This window comes from Lepidochelys olivacea, assembly GCF_965140295.1.
Source record: "Lepidochelys olivacea isolate rLepOli2 genome assembly, chromosome: 1".
Taxonomy (NCBI): Eukaryota; Metazoa; Chordata; order Testudines; family Cheloniidae; genus Lepidochelys; species Lepidochelys olivacea.
Genome location: NC_140411.1, coordinates 70,304,012 through 70,331,123, shown reverse-complemented (window position 1 = coordinate 70,331,123; position 27,112 = coordinate 70,304,012). Strand labels below are relative to the sequence as shown.

The following is a 27,112-nucleotide window of genomic DNA, read 5'->3' as shown; positions in this document are numbered from 1 at the left end:
TTAAATAACTAAGGCAGATCTATTCAGTTTTAAAGTATTTTTCCACACAGTGCTTTTACATTTACACCCTCTGCAGGACTCATCTGTTTAAAGCTACATATTTTGTACAAATAATGTAGTTTATATCTTTGTATACAATTTGTTATCACATACCCATGCCTCTGCGTGAATGGGCTTGATGTTGCTTAGTAGCACCTCTTCATAGTTTCCATAATCACAGAATTTAACAACTGCAGTTGTTCCAGAAGAATGAAGAGCTTCAATTTCTGCTCTATAAAACTTAAAGAGAAATTTCAAAAGGTCATAAAACATTGGATTAAATATTACAAGAAAATCAGTAACATTTTAAAATATTATATTTTAAACAATTTATTATAAAATTTATTAAATTTTCAAAAAAATGTTTGTATCAAATATGCATATTCTAGAAACTCATGTCAGTTTCAAACCAAATGCAAATTTACATGTCCCTCATTACCTGGACATTTTTACACAATGGAAAAAAGATAGACAGTGGACAGAGCTAAAAATTAACAATTCATTTGGACTTTTTATTCAGAACACATTCAGATTATTACAAAAAATGTGTGAGCATTCCTAGACCAACAGAATGCCTAAGTGATTTAGGGTTTAAAATGCAGGGAAGTCCTGGTGGCATTATCAGAGACAGAAAAGTGGTATCAAGATGACAACTATTTTATCTTTCTAGAAGGATTTATAGAAGGAGAGTAGGGATTCACTTTTCTAATTCTAACAAAACAAGAAGTTTGAACAAGTACACTTCTAATTAATTTCTGCAAGGATCTTAAAGGGGATTTAGAGCAGCCGTGAGCCAAACTAACCTCAGCCTTTTCCCAAACAGAACTAAGCTGAAATATGTTCAAATCAGCTCACACAAATTAATCCTCCCTATCAAGCATCTATGTTCAGATAATCTCCAGACTGAAACAAATCTTTGGAGGCTATCCTATCACTCTTTATAGAGTTCAACAGGAAGAAATCATTATTTCCTATAGTAATTACAACCACCACTGCACTTGACTACCTGGCTACAGGATCTTTCCAAACAAGCACAGGCACACACCAGTCCACGACTATCTGCTGCATCAATACATTTCTTGTCGCTAATTTTCACCAAGATACACTACATCAGTAACAAGCAATGAATTACGTTCTTGCTTAGCACATTTTGTGAGTTCCTGACTATCCACAACCCAGCAATTCAAGCATCACACAATGATTAAATTATTTTTCTCAAAAAATTCCATCCATAATTCGTGTACACGATGCAAATGAACCAGTTCCAAATATGCACACATATTTGAAACATGCAACCCCCTATATTAACCTGTCCTCATGACGGCAAACATTTGTGTGTGAACATCTGACCATTTGTTTGAGTCATATAAGCCAAAGAGGCAGATTAAAAATAAAAAACCTTAATTGCTTCTTTATTTAAAAGAAAAAAATTCATTATTGTAAAAGTTTCCAAAACTGCCCTGGACAGTTCCCACTCTGAACATTTATACAGCAGAATGACTGCTTAAAATATTAAAATAATACAAATCACACCTGATAAAAAAACAGACATATGACATCATTAGAAATATTAGCTGTTAGACCAACAATGAAAAAATCCACATAAAAACCCACAAAAAATTAATGTAATTTTTCTTTTCAGATTATCAAAAAACTCAGGGTTGGGGGGCAGAGATTAAGAAACCAAAACAGATGGATGGCAATAGCAATTGAGATTAACAATTGGGAAAAAATAATGTAAACTGGCCATAACAATGAGAAAAAAAAAGAAAATTTCTTCTCCGAATCAGAAGTAGCAGGAATTGGAAACATTAAAAAGTTCAAATGAAACAAGGGAATATTTATACTTTTAAAGTCAAGACAACAAAATTGTTGGTTTTTTAATATAGACACAAATAATTAACCCATTCTAGAAATATTTCAGCTAATAAACAATGTCCTGGTGACGTATAAAAATCAAACAGCAGGGAGGTGCCCATTTCCCCTGATCAATGTGATCTTCACCTATATTAAGAAGGGCTGTAGGCTGCTGCTGCTAGCACCAAAAATGTCATCTGTTCACCATAAAGATCACTCTGGACAGCAAGGAATTCCGTTTCCCTTCCCCAAGACTTAGTACGCCATGTACCTCACGTATGCGGTCCTAGGTAACAAGTTACTAGCTCAAATAAGAAATTACACACACGCTCTCTCTCTCCCCCCTCCCCCTTTGTGGCAGCACATTGAAGCCACCATCCCTTTTGTTTTTAAAGATACAATTTACAGTATTTCCTACTTGACTGGGGCATACCTTGTTGTCTTCCCAATAAAGAGCAAAACATTCATCCCTGGGCCTCCAGCTTTTACCATACTCCACAGGAATAGACTGTTCCAATATTTTTTCTGGTTTGATGGGCCCAGATCTCCTTTTCGGACCAGCGTTATAATATAACATTTTGTCTTCAAAAGGTGGAGCAACATTGGGTCCTGGTGATTTAATAGGTCCTACTCGTCTTCCTTTCTGTGGATATTCAGTGTCTCCATTTGGTAAAGCATTAAAACTATCAGTTCTAATAGGATTCTTGTAGTCACTATTCATACCAAAATGTTGCTCATTTTTTAAACTGAAAGTTTCATTACTTATTGTTCGTGTTTTCCTGTCATAAAAATTGTCAGGATTATGTATTTGGTTTTCCTTTTTTCCTCGTTTCTGATCATCATCATCACCAATGGTATCTTGAACACTGGTATTCTCTCTCAATTCCATGAATGCAGCCCCTTTTCCTAGTCTGTTTTGCATAGTATTATCCCTCTTTCTAAAAGAAACATCACTCTGGTGAATGGCTGAGGGATGACCAATATCCTTTAGCCTATCATTCCTTGGATAAAGTCTATCACACTTATTTTTATCCTCAGTCCACTGTTCTAGTCCTAAAGAGCTGTGTTTTTCAGGACCTCTGTTTCTTGGTAAGCCACTACTTTCCAAAACCTGTCTTGAATTCTGAATGTCCCTTTGAAAACGAGGGGGTTTCTCATTTCTTGGCTGTCTAGTATCATTTCGAGGAAGATGTCTTGGATGGGTGTAGTCTTTTATGCCATTCTGCTCTATATTGAGCACTCTGTGTTGCACTTGATGTGGTGGATGAGACTGTGATTTTGGTTCTACAAAGAAAAAGGACACAGTGTTTCAATTACTGGCACCATTAATTTGTGGCATGAACAATTTACTTCACATACAAAGAATCAGTTTTAAGAAATAACACGTCAGACACTGAAAGATACAGAGGTTCTATGATTAGTTTAGAAAAACAAGTGGCGTTCACGCACGTGGTGTGGCAATGGAATAGTACACCATGTTTAACAGGGACAGAACTAGGTTTGAACTTGAGATTATCATTGCCAAATCCAGTGGGAAATATGTACCATACTCTGTGGTACTTCCATCAAAACACGTACTCACCTGAAAGTGTGGGTGAGAGATCTGCAGGAAGCCACTCATTTTTCCCCAAAGGCAACTTGCTTGAACAGCTGCCATTTTAAGGAGGGGAGAGAAAACAAAGATTCCAGTGTGGAGAAAAGGAAGGGGAGAACACAAAGGGAAAAAAAAGGAGTACTTGTGGCACCTTAGAGACTAACCAATTTATTTGAGCATGAGCTTTCGTGAGCTACAGCTCACTTCATCGGATGAAAGGAAAAAAAGAAGATTTCTAATTTAAATTACGGCTTCCAAATTCAGAGCAAGATGTAGATGAACTCAGACATACTCAAGATACAACAAGGTGTGTTTAAGAACATAAGAATGGCATTAATGGGTCAGACCAAAGGTCCATCTAGCCCCGTAGCCTGTCTTCCGACAGTGGCCAATGCCAGGTGCCCCAGAGGGAATGAACAGAACAGGTAATCATCAAGTGATCCATTCCCTGTCACTCATTCCCAGCTTCTGGTAAACAGAGACTAGGGACAACATCTTCTCTTAATCTCTTCTCTCTGACAGCAAACGGGGACAGGTACAGTATCTGAAAAATGGATAGTAGCTAAACCTTTAAATGGAATGTAACAGGGAGACCTTCTTATGAAAAAGTCAGTGAGCTAACCAGAAAATTTACAAGCCTCAGAGACTACAAAGTAATACTAAAGCTTTTATCTGCTTATGCCATCTTTTCAATCTTTAATCTTGTCTGTTCCCAAACCCCCATTCACGAACATGGCAGGAAGAATCCAACAAGACAGCAATACCATTCCTGGATCGCTTTTGCTGGAAAACACTTGAAAATAAGGTGCATTTCGTTCTTTCACTATGTTCTTAACAGAGATCTTTCACGTTGGTTTTACATTTGCAAAAATATTCTTAAATGTTATTCCAAAGTTACACAGAACAGAAAAAATTGGGAAATAGCAACGAAATTACGTGAGAAAACAGAAAAAATATTTATAAACAGACATGTACAAATCTAGGAAAGAGCCATACTGTTAAGAACAAAAAAAAAAAACAACAAAAAACCCGACATTACCAGAGAAGTGCCAAAATAGACCTTGAGTCAGCAAGGAAAGTAAGCATATCAATGGCCCCACTGACTTCAGTGGGATTACTCATGTGTTTAAAGTTAATACATGCTTATTACCTTGCTGAATCAAATCCATACCAAGTACTAGCAACTAATAGTTGAGAATTATAATTGTATAATTGTAAGTCAAATTACACAGGACATTACAAAAACACATTGTGTAAGTAAACGTATTATCCTTCAGGGTAACCTGGCTTTTTTCTGGCCAATTATTTAGTGAAATTAATCACAATTCATTGCACATGCCCCTACGGAAAATGATCAAAAGGAACAAACTGAATATAAAAATTTGGAACCACTGCTTATGTTACTTTATAGTCACATGTACGTCACTTAGTCCAATAAAACTATTTACCAAAAAAAAAAAAAAAAAAAGGACTTTCACTGGGAATTGGGTCCTTGAAACTCTGTCAATTTTTGTATTTAGTCTTATGAAAAGGGTACAAAGCATTTTTATTAGCAGCACCTTTTAGCAAATTTTAAGACCATTCTTCCTTCTCAAGTAGTCTTTTCAAGTTCAATAGAGCTATTCACACTATTTAGTTTGAGATACAGCAGTACAGAATAATTGTAAAAAGTAAAGCCAAATTCTGTCCTCAATATACTCATTTGCAACCCTCCCAAAGTTAATGGGAGTTGCAGCTGTGTAGCTCAAGTCAGAATTCGGTCTCAAGTTAACACATTGCACCATGTAGCCATAGGTGTCAGTGGAACCTGATGCCTATGCCGAGCTCTGAGACCCTCCCACCTTGCAAGGTCCTGGAGCCGAGGCTGCCCCCAAGCCTGGATGTCTACAGTGGAGTTTAACAGCCCTGCAGTCTAACCCCTGTGAGCCTGAGTCAGCAGACACACGCCAGCCGTGAGTGTCTAACTGCAGTGTAGACATACCCAAGGGGTCCAGAATACCTGCAATTCCTTTAGGAGCTATCAAGGGATTAATGTAGGGTACATTGATTTAAATCAAGGCTATTTAAATCAGTGATTTAATTAATTATTTAAATCACCAAGTGGAAAGTCTCAATTTAAATAATTCATCGTAATCAACTTTTCCATTTGTACTTTAGTTATTCTCTAAAGAAAGGTGCATTCTCACTGGCTGATATAATCATTAAACATGTTGAGTTGAACTAAATAGAGCATTTACACTAGATTTAGTGCATCTTTTTGCTATCTAAGAGGGTACACTAGAAAGATGTACATTTATTTAAGCAATCATATAGTTTAATATTTTCAGATTCTTATTAACTGTTTATTTTTAGTATGAACTTCTGTTGGTGAAAGAGACAAGCTTTTGAACTACACAGAGTTCTTCTTCAGCTCCGTGTAGCTCGAAAGCTTGTCTCTTTTGCCAAAAGATGTTGGTCCAATAAAATATATCATCCCACCCACCTTGTCTCTCTTATTTCCTTGGACGAATACAGCTACAGTAACACTGCAAACATTTTTAGTATGTTAGAAAATGCTAAATGATATATTGCTTATTTACTAGATAATTAAGTTTTTGCACATGATTTGTATTAAGCTTCATTAGAATGGTAACTGGAATTTAATTAAACACACAAAGCAGCGTATAAGATTTATTTGTATTAAACAAAAAACCTTAAAAGATTTTGGATACAAAAACTTCTCTTATGAAAACATGTTTCACAATTACAACTAAATGATTTATTAAATGAGGGATTAACTATAGTCAGCTAATTAAACTGATTATTTCAGGTCAGCCTGGGAAAATTTTCAAATATGCTGAACTGAAAGTGACTGGAGCTTAAATTTCTAGTCACACTTCAGTCTCTTGAAAATAAGACGGCCTCCTAAATTACTTAGGCTGACCTACTGTGCCATATTTATAAAACTTGACCTCAAAAGTCAGATGTTTCCCCCTGATTATTTATATAGAAAAGCAGCTTTTAACTCAAAGATTTTGATAGAGGCTTACGGAGTCAGCATATTTTTTTTATTTACGTATTTTAAGAGATAATAAGTAGTTTAGGCCTTAACATATTGTGACGTGGTCTAATTAAAAAATAACCATGCAAATCAATGTTGCTACCACTGTTATGTAATTGCAAAGAATCTTATACAAAGCGTGACACATGGCCAGAAAGGGTTAAGCATCCTGCAGGCTAAATGACCCAAAGCCGACCATGAAAGACATATTAGAATGTATGTGAATGGTAATTAGGGCCTGATCCAACCACCAGGAGAGGAAAGTAATCAGGAACAGTCAGCATGGATTCACCAAGGGCAAGTCATGCCTGACTAATCTAATTGCCTTCTATGACGAGATAAGTGGCTCTGTGGATGAGGGGAAAGCAGTGGACGTGTTGTTCCTTGACTTTAGCAAAGCTTTTGACACGGTCTCCCACAGTATTCTCGCCAGTAAGTGAAAGAAGTATGGGCTGGATGAATGGAATATAAGGTGGATAGAAAGCTGGCTAGATTGTCGGGCTCAACAGGTAGTGGTCAATGGCTCCATGTCTAGTTGGCAGCCGGTATCAAGTGGAGTGCCCCAAGTGTCGGTCCTGGGGCCGGTTTCGTTCAATATCTTCATTAATGATCTGGAGGATGGTGTGGACTGCACCCTCAGCAAGTTTGCGGATGACACTGAACTGGGAGGAGAGGTAGATACGCTGGAGGGTAGGGACAGCATACAGTGGGAACTAGACAAATTAGAGGATTGGGCCAAAAGAAATCTGATGAGGTTCAACAAGGACAAGTGCAAAGTCCTACACTTAGGACGGAAGAATCCCATGCACCGCTACAGACTAGGGACCGAATGGCTAGGCAGCTGTTCTCCAGAAAAAGAACTAGGGGTTACAGTGGACGAGAAGCTGGATATGAGTCAACAGTGTGCCCTTGCTCCCAAGAAGGCCAATGGCATTTTGGGATGTATAAGTAGAGGAATTGCCAGCAGATCAAGGGACGTGATTGTTCCTTTCTATTCGACATTGGTGAGGCCTCATCTGGAGTACTGTGTCCAGTTTTGGGCCCCACACTACAAGAAGGATATGGAAAAATTGGAAAATGTCCAGCGGAGGGCAACAAAAATGATTAGGGGACTGGAACACATGACTTATGAGGAGAGGCTGAGGGAACTGGGATTGTTTAGTCTGCGGAAGAGAAGAATGAGGGGGGATTTAATAGCTGCTTTCAACTAACTGAAAGGGGTCCAAAGAAGATAGATCTAGACTGTTCTCAGTGGCAGTAGATGACAGAACGAGGAGTAATGGTCTCAAGTTGCAGTGGGGGAGGTTTAGGTTGGATATTAGGAAAAACTTTTTCACTAGGAGGGTGGTGAAACACTGGAATGCGTTACCTAGGGAGGTGGTGGTATCTCCTTCCTTAGAAGTTTTTAAAGTCAGGCTTGACAAAGCCGTGGCTGGGATGATTTAGTTGGGGATTGGTCCTGCTTTGAGCAGGGGGGTTGGACTAGATGACCTCCTGAGGTCCCTTCCAACCCTGAGATTCTATGATCTCAGATCTGCTTGATGCTTCAATGCAGGGGAAGCTTATTTACAAGATTTACAAGATATACAAGATTGAGATCCCAGCTCTGACTGGACCACCCTGAATATAATTTGGACTATAACCTATGGACCAATTCTGAAAGAACTCTTTGCAACCACAAAGCTCACCATCTCTGCTATGAATCTAAACCTCAAGACTGTACTCATGTCTGTATGTATACTGATCTTTTAATCAACACTCTCTTTTCTTTTTTTAATACATTTTAGTTTAGTTAATGAGAACTGGCTGTAAGCATGTATTTGGGTAAAATCTGGAATATTCATTAACCTGGGAGGTAATGTGTCAGATCCTTTGGGATTAGTAGAACTTTCTTATATGATGAATAAGATTTTCAGTACTCCTCATCATATTTGACGTGGGTATCTGGGTGGAGGCCTGAGGCTGGGTTACTCTAAGGGAACTGTGCTGTTGGCTTCTGGGTAACCAGCGAGGTATTACAGAAGCTGTTTTGTGCTGGTTTGGTAAATCTACGTATTGGAATAGCCACCAACTTGGGGACTGTCTGCCCCATTCTTTGCATTTCACCCTAATTGAGTGACCTCGGTTGGCTCCTCTGCGACTCTGGTCACACATATTTTATATCAAATTGAGATTTCATTTTAAAAAGTTTTATCTTTAAAAATAAAAACTCCTATTATAATTTAAACAATAAAATAAAAAATCCAATTAAAATGAAAAAATCCCTTTTTTTTTTTTTTTTTGGTTTTTAAAAACAATCATTGATTTTTCTCCACCCTGGTATAATGACAGTCATTTTTCATATTCCATAAATGAAAACATATTTACAATTTATTTTGATGTGAAAAGTAATATTACTTAGTGTATAAACTGTCACTCAAAGCATGTGATAGTTTAAACTAAATCTGGATATAAGTAGTTTTTGAAGAGCTTTTGGAGTGCATATTGGTAACACACAGTTTCCCATGGTCTGAGGACAGTTTCTAGTTAAACTGATGACAGTCAGCTATTAAACAGACTGGTTTGCCTTGGGGGACATCAGAGGCATATGTTTATGTCTGCAGAAAAACTTGGAAGAGATTTTTATATTCAACTCCTGTGTCTGTTTTAGGGATGGGCAGAAATTCTATAATGGTGAATTTTCAAACTAATTTTTATGATAGTCATTCTGAAAAAGAAGGTGGTTAATTTATTGTATAGTCTGTTCATATCTTACATAACAGTATCTGATGTAATTACTATAAATTTAATGTTTTAACAGGTGGTTGTTTTTTTTAGTTTTCTTGCTGTGGGTTTAAATTTTTAAGTATCTGGAAACACTGTTTTGCCATTTTCTGAAATCTTTCTATGAATTATGTAATTATTTTGGTGGGGATTGCAGTTTAAGGCCACAAGCAAGCAAGGCACTTAAGTATATACTTACAAATATAGAAGGTTTATTACCCAAAGTAAGAAATGTACAGTAAAGAATCAGTAGCATGCCATATGCTAGATTCAAATAATGCAATTCACTACGAAGCCACAATATAATTTCATATAATTAACAATCCCTGAACAGCAAAGTAACCAGCAACAAAACAGCTGGGATGTTGCAGGGCATGGTGTAAGTATCTCACACACTGATCCGCCCTGTAATTTCCTACACTACATTTGGATCTTGGTAGCCCCTTGCATCCATTTGAAGGGATTCATATTTTTAAGAGAGCCAAAAAATTTGAGCACAAGCCAAAAAACCCCCAAACAAGTCCATTTAATAGATGACTGAGATGTATAATAATGCATCAGGTATAACAGATACGCGTGGACATAATCACAAAAACTATTTCAGGATAATATTATAAAACTCCACAAATATTAAGCACACAGGTCTGGATGTCATGTAATAAAAAAAATTACACTTTGGGCCTATATTTAAAAGGAGTGTAATCTATGTCTTTTTCCAGCCATCTGAGTATGTCCTGCATCTAAACATATTGTGTAATGAACTCCAAATTGTTTAAAGTTTAGAGAATGTTCATGGCTACAAAATGAAAGGGCTCAATCTTGAACCACCTCTAACACCCATGGAGAGGAGTAACGGGGCATCAGGCACCCCATTATTTCCTTCAGATGGCAACCCATACAACTAATCTGTGCAAGTTGGGAAGAGCAGCTGCTGTGGGGCCCACCGTGCTCTCTACCACACAACTGAGCGGGGAATGGGAAGGCGGGGAGAAAGAGAAGGCAGTCTTGACTCTGCCCTCTCAACATGGATGAGTTGGTGTGCAGGTATGATGTGTTATCATTACAGGGCTGATAAAGCTTACTTCCAGTAGGGGAATAGGAGAGAGAAGGAACTGTGACACTGCGGACCTTCATTTAATCCTGGGGAACACTATTATATATAATTCCACAAACTAGCTTCAAATGTTTTTTTCCCACTTATTGATTTCAATTTCAAGGAATAGTTACAGAACATTACTAATTCAGATAATGCTTCTGTTCACTTTTTTAAAATCAAGATTGATTTTAAAGTCAAGAGAAGGAATTTTTAATGATTCAGAATTCAAATTATTTGTAAAGACAATCTTCTGTCTGGAAGATAATGTTCATTTAAGAGACAGACAGTTCATTTCTGAGGTGTGCAATTACCCTCCATCACACAGAGGAGCAAAAAGATTCAGAATAGCATAACAGTGATGTAGAAAACAGAAGCTTTTAGCAGAATGGTTTTGGCAGAGGGCTTAGAACTTGACACAGCTAAATATGTCCAAAATTAAGTTCTTGGAGGAACTCATGTAACAACCTTTTTTCCACAAGTCAAAAATTTTAGCAGCAAGGTAACAAAGTTGGCAGAACATTGGCCTAACATACTGGAAAACAATGTGTTTCTAACGTATGTGCTATTGAGTAGCAGCACAGGGGGTGGTGACAACGGATAAAAACTTTATTGTTTTTATCACAGTATCCAAGAAATGAGCATCATTTAAAAAGATTCCACTTTGCCTAGGGAATAATTAGCTCCTTTAACAGTACCTGAAGATTCCCATGCTACTAAAAGAGGAGGTTACTCACCTGGGCAGTAACTGATGTTCGTCGAGATGAGCGTCCCTGCGGGTGCTCCACTGTCGGTGTAGGTGCGCCCCTGAGCTGCTGTTCGGAGATGTTTACAGCAGTTCCCGTATTAGTCACGCATGCACGAGCCTGCCTCACATACTAGTCTTGTCTTAATAGTGCGCATGTGTGGTCGAACTCCTCAGTCCCTTCTCTACAACGGAGGCTGCCCTAGCTCCGAAGTAGAGGGGAGGAGGATGGGGAGTGGGGCACCCACAGGGACACTTATCTCGAAGAACGTCCATTACTGCACCGGTGAGTAACCTCCTCCTCTTCTTCGAGAGGTGTCCCTGTGAATGCTCCACTGAAGGTGACTGAAAAGCAGTATCTCTCAAGGAGGTAGGGACTTCGGCTCTGGAAGGAAAGCAGTAGAAAGAACAGCTCTGCCCATACGTGTATCGGTGATGGGTCCCTGTGAAAGAGCATAATGTTTTATGCTCAAAAAGCCCAAATGGCAGCTCTGAAAATGTCCTTAAGGGGGACATTACGCAGAAAGGCCATTGATGCTGCTATGGATCTGGTGGAGTGAGTCCTGATAAAAGTAGGGGGAGTCACATTCTGTAATTGATAGCAGAGACAAATGCAACTCAAGATCCAGTTAGAAAGTCTGTGGTGAGGCACAGATGAGCCCTTAGAGCGTTCTGCAGTGGGGATGAATAGCTTGTCAGAACGCCTAAAGGTTTTAGTCCTGTCCAAGTAGAAGGACAAAGCTCTGCACATGTCTAAAGCGTGCATTGTAGATTCAAAGGAATTTGCATGTGGTTATGGAAAAAGGTAGGGAGAGGGATAGGCTCACTGACGTGGAAAGATGAGTGCACCTTCGGTAGAATTCTGGGGAGTAAGCGTAGGGTGACTTTGTGCTTAAAAAATATGGTGTATGGTGGATCTGTCATGAGTGCTTCAATTTCTCCTGCACGTCTCGCAGAAGTAATTATTACTAGAAATGCAGTTTTCATAGAGAGATGTAGGAGGGAACATGTGGCTAATGGTTCAAATGGTTTTTGGGTTAGACAAATTAAGACTAGGAGAAGGTTCCAAGGTGGATTAGGCAGTTTGATGTCTTGGTATAGGGTTTGGGGTCCCTTAAAGAATTGCTTAGTAATGGGGTGAGCAAAGATAGGCCTATCGTCGGTGGCATCATGGAACATTGTAATTGTGGCCAAGTGGACTTTGATGGAACTCAGGGAGAGTCCAGAGAGTTTAATCTCTAACAGATAGCCAAGGATTAGCAGGAGAGGCACGGAAAAAAGGAGCGGTTTCTGTGGCAGCCTACCAGTGTGTAAATCTTGTCCAGTTATGAAGGTACATGGTGCATGTAGAATTCGTTGTGCTATGAAGGAGTACATTTCGAACCTGCTCTGAGCAAGTTCGCTTGGCATGAGAGAACCATGAAGGAGCCGAACCTTGAGGTGTAACATGGTTAAATTGGCGTGGAATAGTAGACCGCGTTGTTGGGACAAGAGATTCGGGTGGAGGGGTAGTGGGATGGGTGCGGAAGCGCCATCTTGGCAAGGGAAGGGTACCATGCCTGTCTGGGTGATCATTATGACCTTGGCTTGGTCTGTTCATATTTTTATCAGTACTTTGTGTATGAGTGGTATTGGGGAAATGCATACGTTAGGTTGGTGTTCCATGGAAACATGAACGCATCCCCCGAGGAGTGTTTGCCTAGTTCTGCTCTGGAACAAAATCTTGGGCATTTCTTGTTTGCTGCATTTCCAAAAGGTCTGTAGTTGGGTATTCCCATGTGTGAAATATGTCTAGTACTATATCCTCGTTTAGTTCCCATTCATGGTCTATGGGAAATCTTCTGCTGAGGTAGTCTGTGGTGGTACTGAGAGAGACTGGTAAGTATGCAGCTGATATTCAGTCATTGTGTCTGAGACACCAGTTCCATCATTTCATCACTTCTGTAGAAAGGGAGTGGGATTCCCTCCCCCTTGCCTGTTTACATAGAACATGCAGACAATGTTGTCAGTCATTATCCCAACATGTTGGTTTTGTATGAAGGGGAGAAAATGGAGGCAGGCATTGCGTATCGTTCAGAGTTCTAGACAGGAAGGGACGTCTCGGCAGGAGATGAAAGCTCCTGGGCAGTGTATTGGGGCATGTGTGCTCCCTATCCCATAAGGGATGCATCCATAGTTATGATAACCAGCAGGACATCCTGTAGAAAGGGGACCCCGGAGCAAACGTTGTGAGGCAATGTCTACCAGTGGAGAGAGTCCTTGACTCTGGGAAGTATGTATAAAAGGTTGTTCAGACCATAGACATTCAGTCTGTAGGCAGTGGTCATCCAACTTTGGAAACACCTCATGAATAGGCGAGTGTTCCTGACTACAAAAGTGCAAGAGGCCATGTGGCCTAGGAGTTGTAGGCAATCTCGTGCCATCACCTGTGGACTGTTGTACAGCTTGGCAACCAAAAGGCTGATGGTGTTGAAAAGGTGGAGTGGGAGAGATGCTATTCTTTTGTATGAGTCGAAATGTGTTCCTATGAACTCCAGTTGTGGGGTGGGAGTGAGTGTAGATTTTCTTTGTTCATTCACAGGCCAAGAGCATGGAAACATTGGACTGTCCGGTGTGTGGACTGAATGGCTTCTTGGAGGGTCCAGTCTTTGAAAAGGCAGTTGTCAAGGTAAGTAAAAATTATGATTCCCTGCCTTCTGAGATGAACTGTTACAACTGCGAGGAGTTTGGAAAAAGACACGAGGCGCAGTCAAGAGGCTGAAAGGTAGGACCCTGTACTGGTAGTGTTGTGAGCCCAGAACGAAGTGAATAAAACATCTATGGGCAGGATGTATGGTCACATGAACATAAGCGTCCTGCAGGTGGAGGGCTGAAAACCAATCTCCCTGCTTCAGTGCTGGGATTATGAGATTATGGGGTTACAAGAGTCACCATTTTGAATTTTTTTTTTAATAATGAATTTGTTGAGGTATCTGAGGTCAAGAATGGGTCGCCACCGCCCAGTTTTCTTTTCTGTTAAAAGTAATGGGAGCAGAACCCATTTCCTCTGTGTTGGTTGGGCACTGGTTCTACTGCTCCTAATTGGAGGAGGTGATGCACCTCTTAGTGGAGCAGTTGTTCGTGAGAGGGGTCCCGGAAAAGGGACAGGGTGGCGAGCAAAGATAGGAAGGGAACGGGCACTTAAGTAGGGATGATGTTTTCTATACCCTCGACCACATCTTCAGAGTTGCTTATTAGTGGCAGGGGGTTGACATGGAGTCGATGAATTGGTACAGCAATGTTGGTATCTTGGTTGCTGATGATGTTGTTCATATGGTCTATGACTTTGTTGTAGCGTGGATGTTGATAAGGTTGGTATCTATATTGTCGTCTCGTATTTGCAGGGGTTTGGATACAGAGACTGTAATATCGCTTTCAAATCCTTCATGGAGTGAAACACATTGTTGCTGTTACTGGCAAATAGTTTTTCACCATCAAAAGGGAGATCTTCGTTGGTATTCTGAACCGTGCGAAGAAAAGACAACGATGAAAGCCATGAAGCTGAATGCATCACAATTGTTGTAGCAGTGGACCTTGCAGCTGTATTAGCAACATCAAGCGCAGCTTGTAGTGCGGTACTGGAAATGATTTGTCCCTCAGAGACCATGGCTTTGAACTGATGGTTTTATTGCTCTCTGGAATGTCATCAATAAAGTCCATGAGTTTCTCATAGTTTTTGTGGTCCTATTTTGTCAGAATGGCCGAATAAATATCCAGAATTATAATGTGGACGAAGCATACACTTTACGATGAAGCAGGTCGGGCCTTTTACTGTCTTTAACAGTTGGGGTAGATCTTGGAAATTGGTGTTTGTTCTTTTGGTTAGCTGCCTCTACTACCAGTGAGTCTGGCGCTGGGTGAGTAAAAAGGAATTCAGACCCTTTGGAAGGAATAAAATATTTCCGGTCAGCTCGCTTACAGGTAAGTGCGCTAGTAGCCGGTGTCTGCCATGTGGTTTTGGCAGGATCCATAATGGCTGAATTTATAGGTAAGGCAATCTTGGATATGGAGGGAGGTTGCAGGATGTCAGTCAACTCATGTTGGTTTTCAGAAACTTCCTCTAGATTGATCCTCAATTCTTTGGCGACTCTTTTGATAAGGTCTTGAAATTTTAAGAAATCATCAGACAGCGTTGGTGGGGCAGTACAGCCTCATCCTGTGTGGATACGGGCTCCAGAAGGGTTGGGGAAGCAGGTGTAGCATATTTATCGAAGTGTGAAGTAACAACTTCTTGTTGTGTCTCATTCATAGCTGTACGCACTGGTGGTGGCGAGGTGGCATTGCTCCTATTTCTGGCACCTTGGCTATCATAGTGGAATCGCTTATATGGTGCTCATTGACCTCAGTATTGCCACTGACCGGGGAAGGGCATAGGTGGTGCCATCCACGGGTTTGTATACCAGGGAGGGAGGTCTTTGATGAACGAAGACCTAGATTTTGTGTGACCAGTGCAGATTTGGGTCTGTGACTGGGAGAACTGGTATGATGAAAAGTCTCCCTGCACTATGGCTTCCTCATCACTAGAAAAGTGAGGTATAGCAGGAGACAGCTGTCTGGACCGCATGTGAATGTCCGGGAAAAAAAAATAGGTGTCAAGTAGATGTGACTGTAGGTTAGGTGACATCTGTAGGTTTGGTGAATGAATGAACTGCGGTGCCAGAGAGCCTGTGTGAGAGAAACCCTCTGCTGGAGCGCCTGTGGCACTGAAGGGTCGTTTGGCACCAACTTTCTCTACACCGTAGCGATCAATGCATGCACTGAGGTCACTGGTGCCAGGGAGATAAGCGCAGCCCACGTCTGTTCCAGCAAGGTCCTCTGTGCTGGCACCATGTCCATTGCGGTGCCAAACGGTACCATGAGAAAGGCAGGCAACTGGAAGCCTGAACTCTCAGCACCGGGAGCTTGCGCTGTCGCCGCAGCCAGAGGCGGGATTAGCGTGATGCTGGAGGAACCCGGTGCATCAAAGGTGCGGAGCCGAGAGAAGGTCTGCATAGAAGAAATAGACCTGCTCAGTGACCTTTTTGCTTGCCATGTTTCCCTTCTGGGTGAGGGAGGCTGGCGTTTTCTCTTTTGTCCTTTCAGGAGGCAGGAGGGCTGCGGTTCACTGAGGAGCCCATACCTGGGTCAGAAGCAGGTCCGAGTGACTCCTGCCCAAGAATCATTTTCAGGCAGAGTTCTCTGTCTTTACATGCCCTGGATTTTAATTTGGAACAATGGGCACATTGTTGAAGAATGAGGGACTCCCCCAGGCATTTTATACACTGGGAGTGATCATCCAAGATAGGGATGATGTCCCTGCATGTAGTGCACTGCTTAAATCCTGGGGAGTCAGGCATATTAGCGTCGGCTGGAGGCTGAGGGGAAGAAGCGAGAACAAATTTTTTTTTTTTTTTTTTTTAAGGAATGAACTTATCTTGTAACTAGAGTGCTAAATTAAGGGAAAAAAGGATGTAAAATGGGTAACAGAAAAAGTTTTAACAAGTCTGCTGTAGGTCTGACTCCAGCCAAGGATGGTAGAGAAGGAACTGAGGAGTTCGGCTGCCCGTGCACACTATTAAGACAAGACTGGTATGTGAGGCAGCCTCTGCGCATGCGAGGCCAATACGGGTACTGCTGTAAAAATCTCCGCACAACGGTGCAGGGGCACACCGACACCTACTGTGGAGCACCCACAGGTACATCTTTCAAAGAAGAACTTGACAGTCTGGATCTGTTAGAATTAGGGTTCAGTTCAATACAGAAAATTCAAACTGGCTCTTCTTTTCTATGCATATTTACTGTGACACGCAAGGGGCCCTTATAAAAATGCCTTATACCTTTACATTGAGAGAATCAAAATCTAACAAACAGTAAGTCTTACAACCACATTTAATTACAGGAGACAAACATATATTAGCCAAGTAATACCTATTGGACTAGATCTACTTCATAGCCAGGACCTAGCCGGAGGGTACTACATGAGTTTATTGTGCAATGTTTGACATCATCAGTTGTATACGGAAAAAATACAGAATGATAAGTGAAGCCTACCTGCCTTGTCATTCAGTGTTGAAAAATTTAGAGATAGGGTTAAATTTGCATGAAGGTTATAGTATCTCAATAAACTTGGGCTATGTAAATTGGTCACTAAATAGGTGCAAGTATTCTATGCATCCCTTAACAGAAAAAGTTAACACTAATGGATGCTGGTCAAAGGTTTTCTTTTTATGCAGAGGTGGCAGACAGGGATGTCCCTTGTTTCCACTACTTTTTGCCCTCTCCAGTGAACCACTAACTAAAGCTCTCAGGAAAGCAACAGATTTCCATAGGGTAGCAAATACACAAAACTAAATTTGACACTTTATAGAGATGACATGCTGTTTTGTCACACAAACAGACACATCAGCCCTGTTATTATTATAACTGGAAGTTTGGGAAAATGGTTTGGAAAAATTTCCATTTCTAAATTAATTACATGCCAGAAGGCTTTTGTCTTCTGCCAAGTAGTTTTAAGGAAGCCAACTGGCATTTCCCTTTTAAACGGTCAGTCAATTATTTTACTTCTTTAGGCCTCCTTACATCTGTGACCTTAAGAAGATAACATGGAAAAAACCTTACTCCCTTTTTTAAAGGAATCAGCAGGAACTTGCTGAGTAGGAAATACCAGCCAGTGCTGTTTAATAAAATCAATTTTATTAAGGGAATGGTGTTTTGCAATATATAAAGATGTTATTTCTAAGTTTCTGAATATAAGTTAAGCAATTGGAAAGTTGTTTCTGTATTTCATTTGACACGAAAAAGTAAAGGGAAGTTGCTATTTTGTAATTGGAGACTAAGATTTACAAAAGATTAATTGACCTCGCAGAACCTTGAAGTAACATGCAACTAGAGGAACTAGAGGAAAAATATATATCTTTTTATTCGACGTTTTAGTTAAGTCTAACAGATGAAAGTAAGTATAGTAAAATAAATAATTAGAGACACATTAACAAAACACCAAAAAAATCAAATTTCCTTGCCGATCCTACCAATGTCAAACTACACTGTTAAAGAATTGAATATATCTAGTTTAATTTTCACCAATAATGTTGAATTACCTTTACCATCAATTTCACTTTTGTTTGTAGGCAGTTTCACTTTTTGGTTCTCATGTATTAGCACCATGCTGCAGTGCTTTTGATGCAAATACTGCACTGGAGTATTTAAGTCCAAATAAGAAAAGAATATTTTTTGATTCATAGAAATGATGCAATGAGGAAGTTTGGTTGTTATGGGGGGAAGGGTGGTATTCTTTGTACCTCCCCCCACTCCAAATCATAAATTTTGTCAGATAATACAAAAACCTACATTTAGGTGTTAATTGGATTGAATTGACGCAGGGAGACAATTTTTTTAAATTACATTTTTCTGTTCCGCCCTGACAAACGAAATGCACAATTTCATTTATAAAATTTTACCTTATTTTGAAAATGTATTAGGAACAACAACGTATTAGGAACAGACACATTTTACCTTTGTCTAGAATAGGAAATGAGGATGTTGAGGATGTGAAACATTAACTAACCCTAACCTTTTCTCAAGTGTAAAAATGAAGGTCAGTACCTTCTACCTGAAATCTGACTTCAGCCAAGTACATTGAAAGTGAAAGGTATGTAGACTTGTGTCTATGCTGTGGAAAAGGATGTGATTAGACTGGGGTTAGCAAACTCATATTAGTTAACCATGGCCTAACCTCAAATTATTTTCCTAACCTAGACAAAGCCTTTGAGAAACACTATAATGACAAAGTTACTTTACATAGAAGTTAGATGCAGAGTAGCAAATAATGTAAGATATATAAAATGCAGCTAGTAGCTCTTCTATAATGTGGGTCTATTAAAAATTCTAAGAACATAGATACACATTTTATTTAATTATAGAAATAGAATGTTAGCATATTTAATCATATTTAAATTATCATAGCAAAATGGAAAATTTTGTTCTTACCAGGTGATTTTATGGTGAGCTGACAGTTCCACAGTAAGATTAATATTAAATATTTTGATTTCCATCTGGGATTTCTTTAAGAATTACTGTATAGTTTAGCTACCTACCTTCATCCCCTCTTTTGATTGCAAAAATCCTTAAATCACACTAAATTACTAGTCCAAAAATGTCTCCAGAAGTAATCATCTTGATGAGTCTTATGAATTTGGTATCTTTCCCTTGCACAGTATTGAAACTGCCTTTTTGTATGTCCATCTCTTCTGGCTCTGCCCTCTCTCGCATCATCTTCTTTTCAATGGTACACTCGATACTGCACTTAATACTAAAAACCATAACAGCCTGTTCGATCACCTCACAGTTCACTGAAGCTTTGGGCACCTTGTGATATTTGTTTTATTCCGACTTAGTTATCACAGTTTAGGGTAACTGTGCCACTATTTCCCCCTCATGGTCCAGCAAGGGTAATCACTTTAGGCTTATGGTTCCACAGTTATCACCTCCCTCTGGTGGAGACCCATGTCTCTTTCCTTTCTGACGGGGCTTTCCAGGCTGTACATCTCCTTGCCTACACTGAGTTCCTCAGCATGCCAGACTGCCAAAATGGTCAATCTGCATGTTGCTTTCTCTCCAGTGGATATAAACAGTCTAATTTTCCACACTTGTAAGTTACCACACGGTCCTTTCTATGCAAGTACATTTGTTCCTGAGGTAAAAGCACTATAGAGAAAACATTAATAACAACAGAACCTACATACTTGCTAATAAACTTACCAGAGATCACCCCAACTCCAACAATGGCTCTGGCAGATGTCAATCCCACCCTTCCACTTGGACAGAAGAGGCTGTCTTTTGCAGGATCAGAAGGAAGGCCTGGAGTCAGTTTAAACTCAGACTATTAATCCAGAAGTCCTTTCTTTGTCTGTTGGCCTCTGGAGAATCCAGTCTGAACCATTACATGCAAATGTCTTCAGGTGGTGGTACCTCTCTGAGGTGTTACAACCGGAGTGAATTTGCCTAATCATCCCCCACTGTTCTTAATTCCTGGAGGAGCTGTGATTACCCTCACCTATGGAATTTCCAGACAATCCCTGGCACACAATGATACATAAACTTAACACAGTTAAGATCTCCCACACACACATTACAGGAAATTGCCATATCAGTCACATTAGTCATCAAATATTTTTATGACTGTTAATGGACACTAATTTCTGCTTAGGAAGATAGGGTAGGAAAGCCCTCTTGTACCAATTTTTCTGTCCACAGGCATATCAAGTCACTATGAAAGGAAAAGGAAAGTGAAGATCTGCCCAGAAAAAAAATGTACTCCTAGATAATAATTTAGTGGACTGACAATCCCTTTTAAAAAAAAAAAAGATTGCTGGTAAGAGAATTAAGGACACACTATAATTTACCATTATCACTATGTTTTTTTATTGGTGGTCTGTATTTTCATATCAATAATTATCCCTTTTAGACCCAATTACAAGTACTCCTGTTTCAGTTCATAATTACAGGTAATGCTTTCTGTTACATCTCACTGCTATCATAATCCATTCCCCAGTCCATAGAATCCAATGCTTATAGCCCTTGAGCTCCTGCCAAAATATGGGATACATAATGCTTCTAAATTCCCATTTACTAAAGGAAAGATGTAGTTACAAGATACTTAAGATAAAAGACGAAGACAAAGGACTCAGCCCAATGTGATTCAATATCTTTATCAATTACTTGAAGAAAATATAAAATACATCGTTAAAATTTGCAGATGACTCAAAAATTGGTAGAGTATTAAATACTGATGTTGATATATCAGTAATACAGACCAACCTGAATCACTGTTATGATGGGCTTATTTGATCAACATGCACTTTTATCACAGCCAAATGCGAAGTCATATATATTCAGGAGCAAAGAATGCAGGCCACATTTATAAGATAGGAAACTGCATCCAGGAAAGCAATGATTCTGAAAAGGACTTAGGAGCCGTGCTAGATAACCAATTGAATATGAGCTCCCCCTGCAATGCTGTAGTTAAGAGGGTTAACACAATTCTTGGATGTATAAAAAGTAGAATATCAAGTAGAAGTAAGGAGGTGGTATTGCCTTTGTGTATAGTAGAGGTCAGACCATAAATTGGAATACCATAAATTGGCACCCACACTTCAAAAAGGAGGATGACAAATTGGAAAAGATTCCAAAAAGACCAAAAAGAATAATCTGAGGTCTGGAAAACATATCTTATGGTGGGAGAGTAAAGAAGCTCAATCTATTTAGCTTGTCTAAGAGAATGCTAAAAGGAGACTTGATCATAGTTGACAGGTACCTAACAAGGGAAATTGATTTGTGACAAGAGATAGCTCTTCATTCTTGCAGAAAAAGACGTAACAAGATCCAGTGCTTGGAAGCTTAAGCTAGACAAATTTAGACTAGAAATACAGGTCCAAATTTTACTGTAATTAACTACTGGAACAATTTCTCTTGGGACATGGAGGATTTTCCATTACTTCAAGTCTTTAGCTCAACACTGGTTATGTTTCTAAATGTTACACTACGGCTCAAATTTAAATATGAGATTGATACAGAAGTACTGGGTGAGGTTCTTTGGTCCGTATTATGTAGGAAGTCAGACTGGATCACCACAATTGTTTTAGGTAAGAGACCTCAATACTGATACAGAAATTATATTAATAATTTTTTATAACGTAATTGCCACCATACTTGCCTGGGTCTTGATTGAAGAATAGGGCACATTTATCATTACTTTTAAACATATGGTGCTTTGGAAAAGGTACCTCAGATATATTTGTTTTTGTTTACTTAGTTATGTGAACTAGGGGCTGTCAATTAATCACAGTTAACTCAAACGATTACCACAAAACAAATTAACTAGATAAAAAATAGTTGTGATTAATCGCAGTTTTAATCACACTTAAAACTTAATCAAATACCAATTTAAATTTATTGTAAATATTTATGGATTTTTTCTATATTTTCAAATATACTGATTTCAATTACAATACAGAATACAAAGTGTATAGTGCTTACTTTATATTATTTTTTATTACAAAACTACCACACCCAATTCCAGAAGTTTCTGGAATTGGGTGTGGCAGTTTTGGGTATGCTCAATAGGTTCCTGGTAGCTGGACTCAGACTCCACTAAGGGCAAGTAATCGGGGCAACTGCTTTGCAAAAGGCCATGTCATCTGTGTGTGCTGGGAGTAGCTGGGTCACAGGAGCAGAGAGAAGGCTGTTTTCCCCTAACTCTGAAAAATTTTGCAGCAGGTTAGTGATACTGTTAACACTCCTGAGTGACGTAGTTATATTGATATAGGTCTACAGTGTAGATCACACCTAAGTATTTCTCAGAAAGTCACAATTTATTAAAGAGTGAGACAACACGTCATTAATTCTCTCCATAGGCAATACAGCAATGTCCAGACTTTGTGTAAAATCAAAGCCTGAGAGAAAAGACAATTACCTGTTCTGTAACTGGTGTTTTTCGAGATGTGTTCCTCATGTCCATTCCATATTAGGTGTATGTGCTCGCCACATGCACCAGTGCTGGAAGTTTTTCCCTCAGTGGTATCTAGAGGGGACTGGCTCTGATGCCCTCTGGACTGGGATGCACATGCTACGGTATAAGGGGCACCACCGGCTACCCCACCCTCAGTTCCTTCTTGCTGGTAACTCTGACAGTGCAGAAGGAGGGCGGGTCATGGAATGGACATGAGCAACACATCTCAAAGAACACCAGTTACGGAACAGGTAACCGTCTTTTCTTCTTCGAGTGCTTGCTCATGTCCATTCCATTATAGGTGACTCCCAAGTAGTACCAATGGAGGTGGGTAAGAGTTCATGGATGTGTAGATTGCAACACAGCTCTGCCAAACCTAGCGTCATCTCTGGCCTGCTGTGATGGCGTAATGCACCGTGAATGAGTGAACCGAAGACCATGTTGCAGCTCTGCAAATGTTGTGGATGGGAATGTGCGCCAGGAAGGCCGCTGAGGACACCTTGGCTCTGGTCGAACGGGCCCCCATGATCAGCAGTGATGGGACCTGTGCCAGCTTGAAACAGGTCCAGATGCCAGAGGTGATCCAGTTGGAAATCCTCTACGAGGACACCGGAGGCCCTTCATCTTGTCTGTTGTCATGATGAAAAGCTGGGTTGACCTGCACAAGCGCTTGGTATGCTCCAGGTAAAATACCAGGGCACATCTGATGTCCAGGACGTGCAGCTGCCTTTCCTCACTAATGGTGTGAGGCTTGTAACAAAACACTGGGAGGAAGATGTCCTGGTTGACATGGAAAGAAGACATAATTTTTGGCAGAAAGGCCGGATCGGGTCGCAGTTGAACTTTGTCCTTCTAGAACACCATGTGTGGCAGCTCTGATGTCAAGGCTTTAATCTCCGACACTCATCTCACCGATGTTATTGCCACAAGGAAAGCGACCTTCCATGACAGGTGGGAAAGGGAGCAGGAAACCATAAGCTGAAAGGGCAGGTCCATGAGCCTAAAAAGAACCAAGTTAAGGTCTCACAGGAGGACAGGGGCCCGAACCAGTGGGAAGAGCCTCTTGAGGCCTCTCAGGAATCCGATCGACATGTTGTGCGAGAACACCATCTGACCTTGGATCGGTAGGTGGAAAGCGGAGATGGCTGCAAGGTGCAGCCTGATGGAAGAGAAGGCCAGCCCCTGGCTCTTAAGATGAAGCACGTAATCTAAAATAGATTGTAAAGGGAGTTCGATGGAGAGATGCTACATTCAGATGCCCAGTGGGAAAACCTCATCCACTTTGCCAGGTAGGTTGCTCTAGTAGAAGGCTTCCTGCTTTCCAGGAGGACTTGCTGGACTTGTTAGAGCAGGCCTGCTCCTCCGGGTTCAACCACACAGCATCCAAGCTGTGAGGTGGAGGGAGGTGAGGCTGGAGTGTAGGAGGTGCCCATGATTTTGCGAAATCAGATCTGGTTGGTTGGAAAGGGGCCATGGAGGGTCACCGCCATGTCCATGAGCGTGCCGAACCAATGTTGGTGCAGCCACATCAGGGCGATCATGATGACTTTGTCCTTTTCTCCACCTTTGACAGGACTCTGCTGATGAGTGGGATCGGCAGCAACGCATACATCAGACCCCCGGACCATGACAGGAGGAAGGCGTCAGAGAGAGAGTGTCCTTGCTCAGACCATACAGGGAACAGAACCGATGACATTTCCTGTTCTGTCTGGTGGTGAACAGGTCCACCTGGGGAGTTCAACACCTCTGGAAAAGCGATCAGGCTACCTCTGGATGAAGTGACCACTTGCGGTGAGAAAAAAAAGGACCTACTGAGGCAATCTGCCAGCGTGTTCCTGAACCCAGGGAGGTGACAAGCCTCCAGGTGGATTGTGTGCTTGATGTAGAAATCCCACAAATGGAAAGCCTCTTGACAGAGAGTCGACGAGCGTGCTCTCCCTTGCCTGTTGATGTAGAACATCAAGGCTGTATTATCCGTCAGCACTCTCACCACCTTGCATCCGAACAAATCCAGCCTCTTTGAGTCCTTATTTTTAGGTATAGCTCCTGGTTGGCCTTGCCTCTCCCGCTCATTAACAGCTGCTACTACCAGGGAGTTTGGGGACGGGTGGGTATAGAGGTACTCATGACCCTTAGTTGGAACAAAGTATTTTCTTTCTGCCCTCTTGGAGAGGGGGAGCATAGATGAGGGGGTCTGCCACAGGGCATTTGTGATCTTTGACAACCTCTCATGCAGGGGCAGTGCCACCCTGGCCGGTGCTGTAGAGCAGAGAACATTGAATAGGGAGTCCAATGGTTCCTCTAGCTCCTCTGCATGGAGCCCCAAGTTAGAGGCAACTCTTTTCAACAGCTCCTGATGGGACTTAGCATCATCCTGAGGACCCGCAATCGCTACACAAGGTTTCAAGAAAAACACCTCTTTCTTCTGTGGTAAGTTGGAAGCCCAAAAGCATCCATTAAGCACAGTTTCAACACGAGAAACATAGGAGAAACTGTATGAATAAATCACTCTTAGTGAGAACGTTGCATGGAAAGTGAAGTGGGCGCCCTGACCCAAAAGACATACCACACTGCATATCACATTGAGTGTTACACCAAGAATGTATGTAATGTGTTGTGTCAGTAAAAGCAACAGAAAAAAATACTGATTTTATTCCTACAAGCTGCAATACTTAGCTGGAGTACAGAAATTGAATCACAGTGGCTCTAATGGATACGAAAGTAATGGTGATGGCCAGTGCAGAGGCTAAATACGGAGAAATATATGCTTTGAATGGGATTGAAGAGGAGCAAATGCTTAGCACAAGGCTCTTATTGAAGATGAACTGTGGGATATGACCATAGTTCTTAGCAATCCCATCCACAGAAATTAATCACAGTGCATATTCTTAAAGGCTACAAAAGATGTGATACCATCAAAAGCGGAAGAAAGCACTGATGTCAACACTAATATGAAGAGACTGTTTGCAGCTGCTACAGGGATCCATAGCAGATGCCAAACCTGAAAGAATATTACTGCCTAACCTGTACTACTACTTTAAGTGATGTATCAGTGGTTGAAGTGACTTTAGCACCAGCATGACAACAAGCAAATGGAGCAGAAGGCTGCCATTTATCACAAAGCCTCATGTACAAGTGCTTGAGTAAAAGGCAGGTTTTCAAAACATACACAACAACTGTGCGGCATACAGATAACCTACCATAACAAGCAGCTGTTGGTTTACCAATTGATTCCAAAACTTGTGGCAAATTTCTCATGTATCTTGCACAGCATTGGCTCCTCCACTGATTACAACAAAGTACTCCATTTGGAAAATGCAATTGCAAACAAGATTCTTTGCCACATGGAACTGAATGAAGAATTGTATGTTCTTCCAGACCTCATCAAGGGCAGGTTTAGATTTTGTGCTCCTGATAAGATATTCCTGGAAGATCCAGCAGGTGGCAACGGTACTATTGTGGTCTGCTATCAAGAGTGTATTAACGGGGCAAGTCCCAGCCTCAAGTGTTGTCTAGACAGTAAAGAACCGCTCCTTTAAGGAGCTTCCTGACTTCATGACTCACTCATTTTCCTACCAATGTACAAAAATTCCAAAGCCAAGAAGTCCAGTTTTCAATGAAGCAGCTGTTGAATCGACTACAGGAGAACCTTTTACATTCACTAATCTTGACATCATTTGGTTATTGAGAAAGAGTGGAATGCATTCCAGAGGTGAAAAATCACTGAATACAACTTCAACTGAAGAGATGAAAGAGGTAGCCTCAAATGATCTGTACACCCAAGACACACCATACCATAGCATTTCAGGAGACAGATACATTCCAACATGGCCTGCCTTTAATTTGGCACTACAGACAGCACTAGAGTGAATGACCCATATATGCTTCCTGCCAGTCAGACTTGCCTATCCCCACTGATAGTTCAGTTAACATTCCTTACCCAGCTGGAACTGTCTAGGGGACTTCCTGATTGTTTTTGTTCTCTGAAGGTAAAAGGCTAACGCTCATTGGACATTGAGGGAGATTCTTCTGCAGATGAATGCTGTTTCGGGAAGAAAATCAGTCCGTGAATGGATTGGTTAATATGAAACTGGGAGATTACCTTTGGTAAAAATTTCAGGTGTTGATGTAAGACGACCTTATCCGAGTGGAATACTGTAAATGATGGGTCCGCCATCATAGCTCCAAGTTTCCCAACCCTTCTCACCGAAGTGATAGCAACAAGGAGGGTGACCTTCATGGAGAGAAGAGACATGGAGCAAGATGCCATTGGCTCAAAGGATGTTAATACTGAGAGTACCAGGCTCAGACACCATTGAGGCGCTATCACTTAGAGAAGTGGGAAGATTCTTAGGAGGCCTTTCCAAAAACTAGCAGTTAGCAGGTTTGTAAAACCAAAGTAACACTCCATAGAAGGATGGAGTGTGCTGATCGCTGCTAGTTGGACTCTCAAAGGG

At 40.7% G+C, this 27,112-nt stretch overlaps 1 protein-coding gene across 4 annotated transcripts in view; it reads right to left on the bottom strand.

Moving 5' to 3' along the window:
* TDRD3 (tudor domain containing 3) overlaps positions 1–27,112 on the bottom strand; it is a 314,042-nt gene that overhangs the window by 54,814 nt on the left and 232,116 nt on the right. For all 4 annotated transcript variants that reach the window (XM_084632730.1, XM_084632729.1, XM_084632731.1 and 1 more), the window contains 2 exons: positions 2,330–3,180; positions 154–279 (listed from right to left, as the gene is read on the bottom strand). In XM_084632730.1, the coding sequence (XP_084488856.1) occupies positions 154–279; positions 2,330–3,180 (977 nt within the window). The remainder of the gene's footprint in view (positions 1–153; positions 280–2,329; positions 3,181–27,112) is intronic.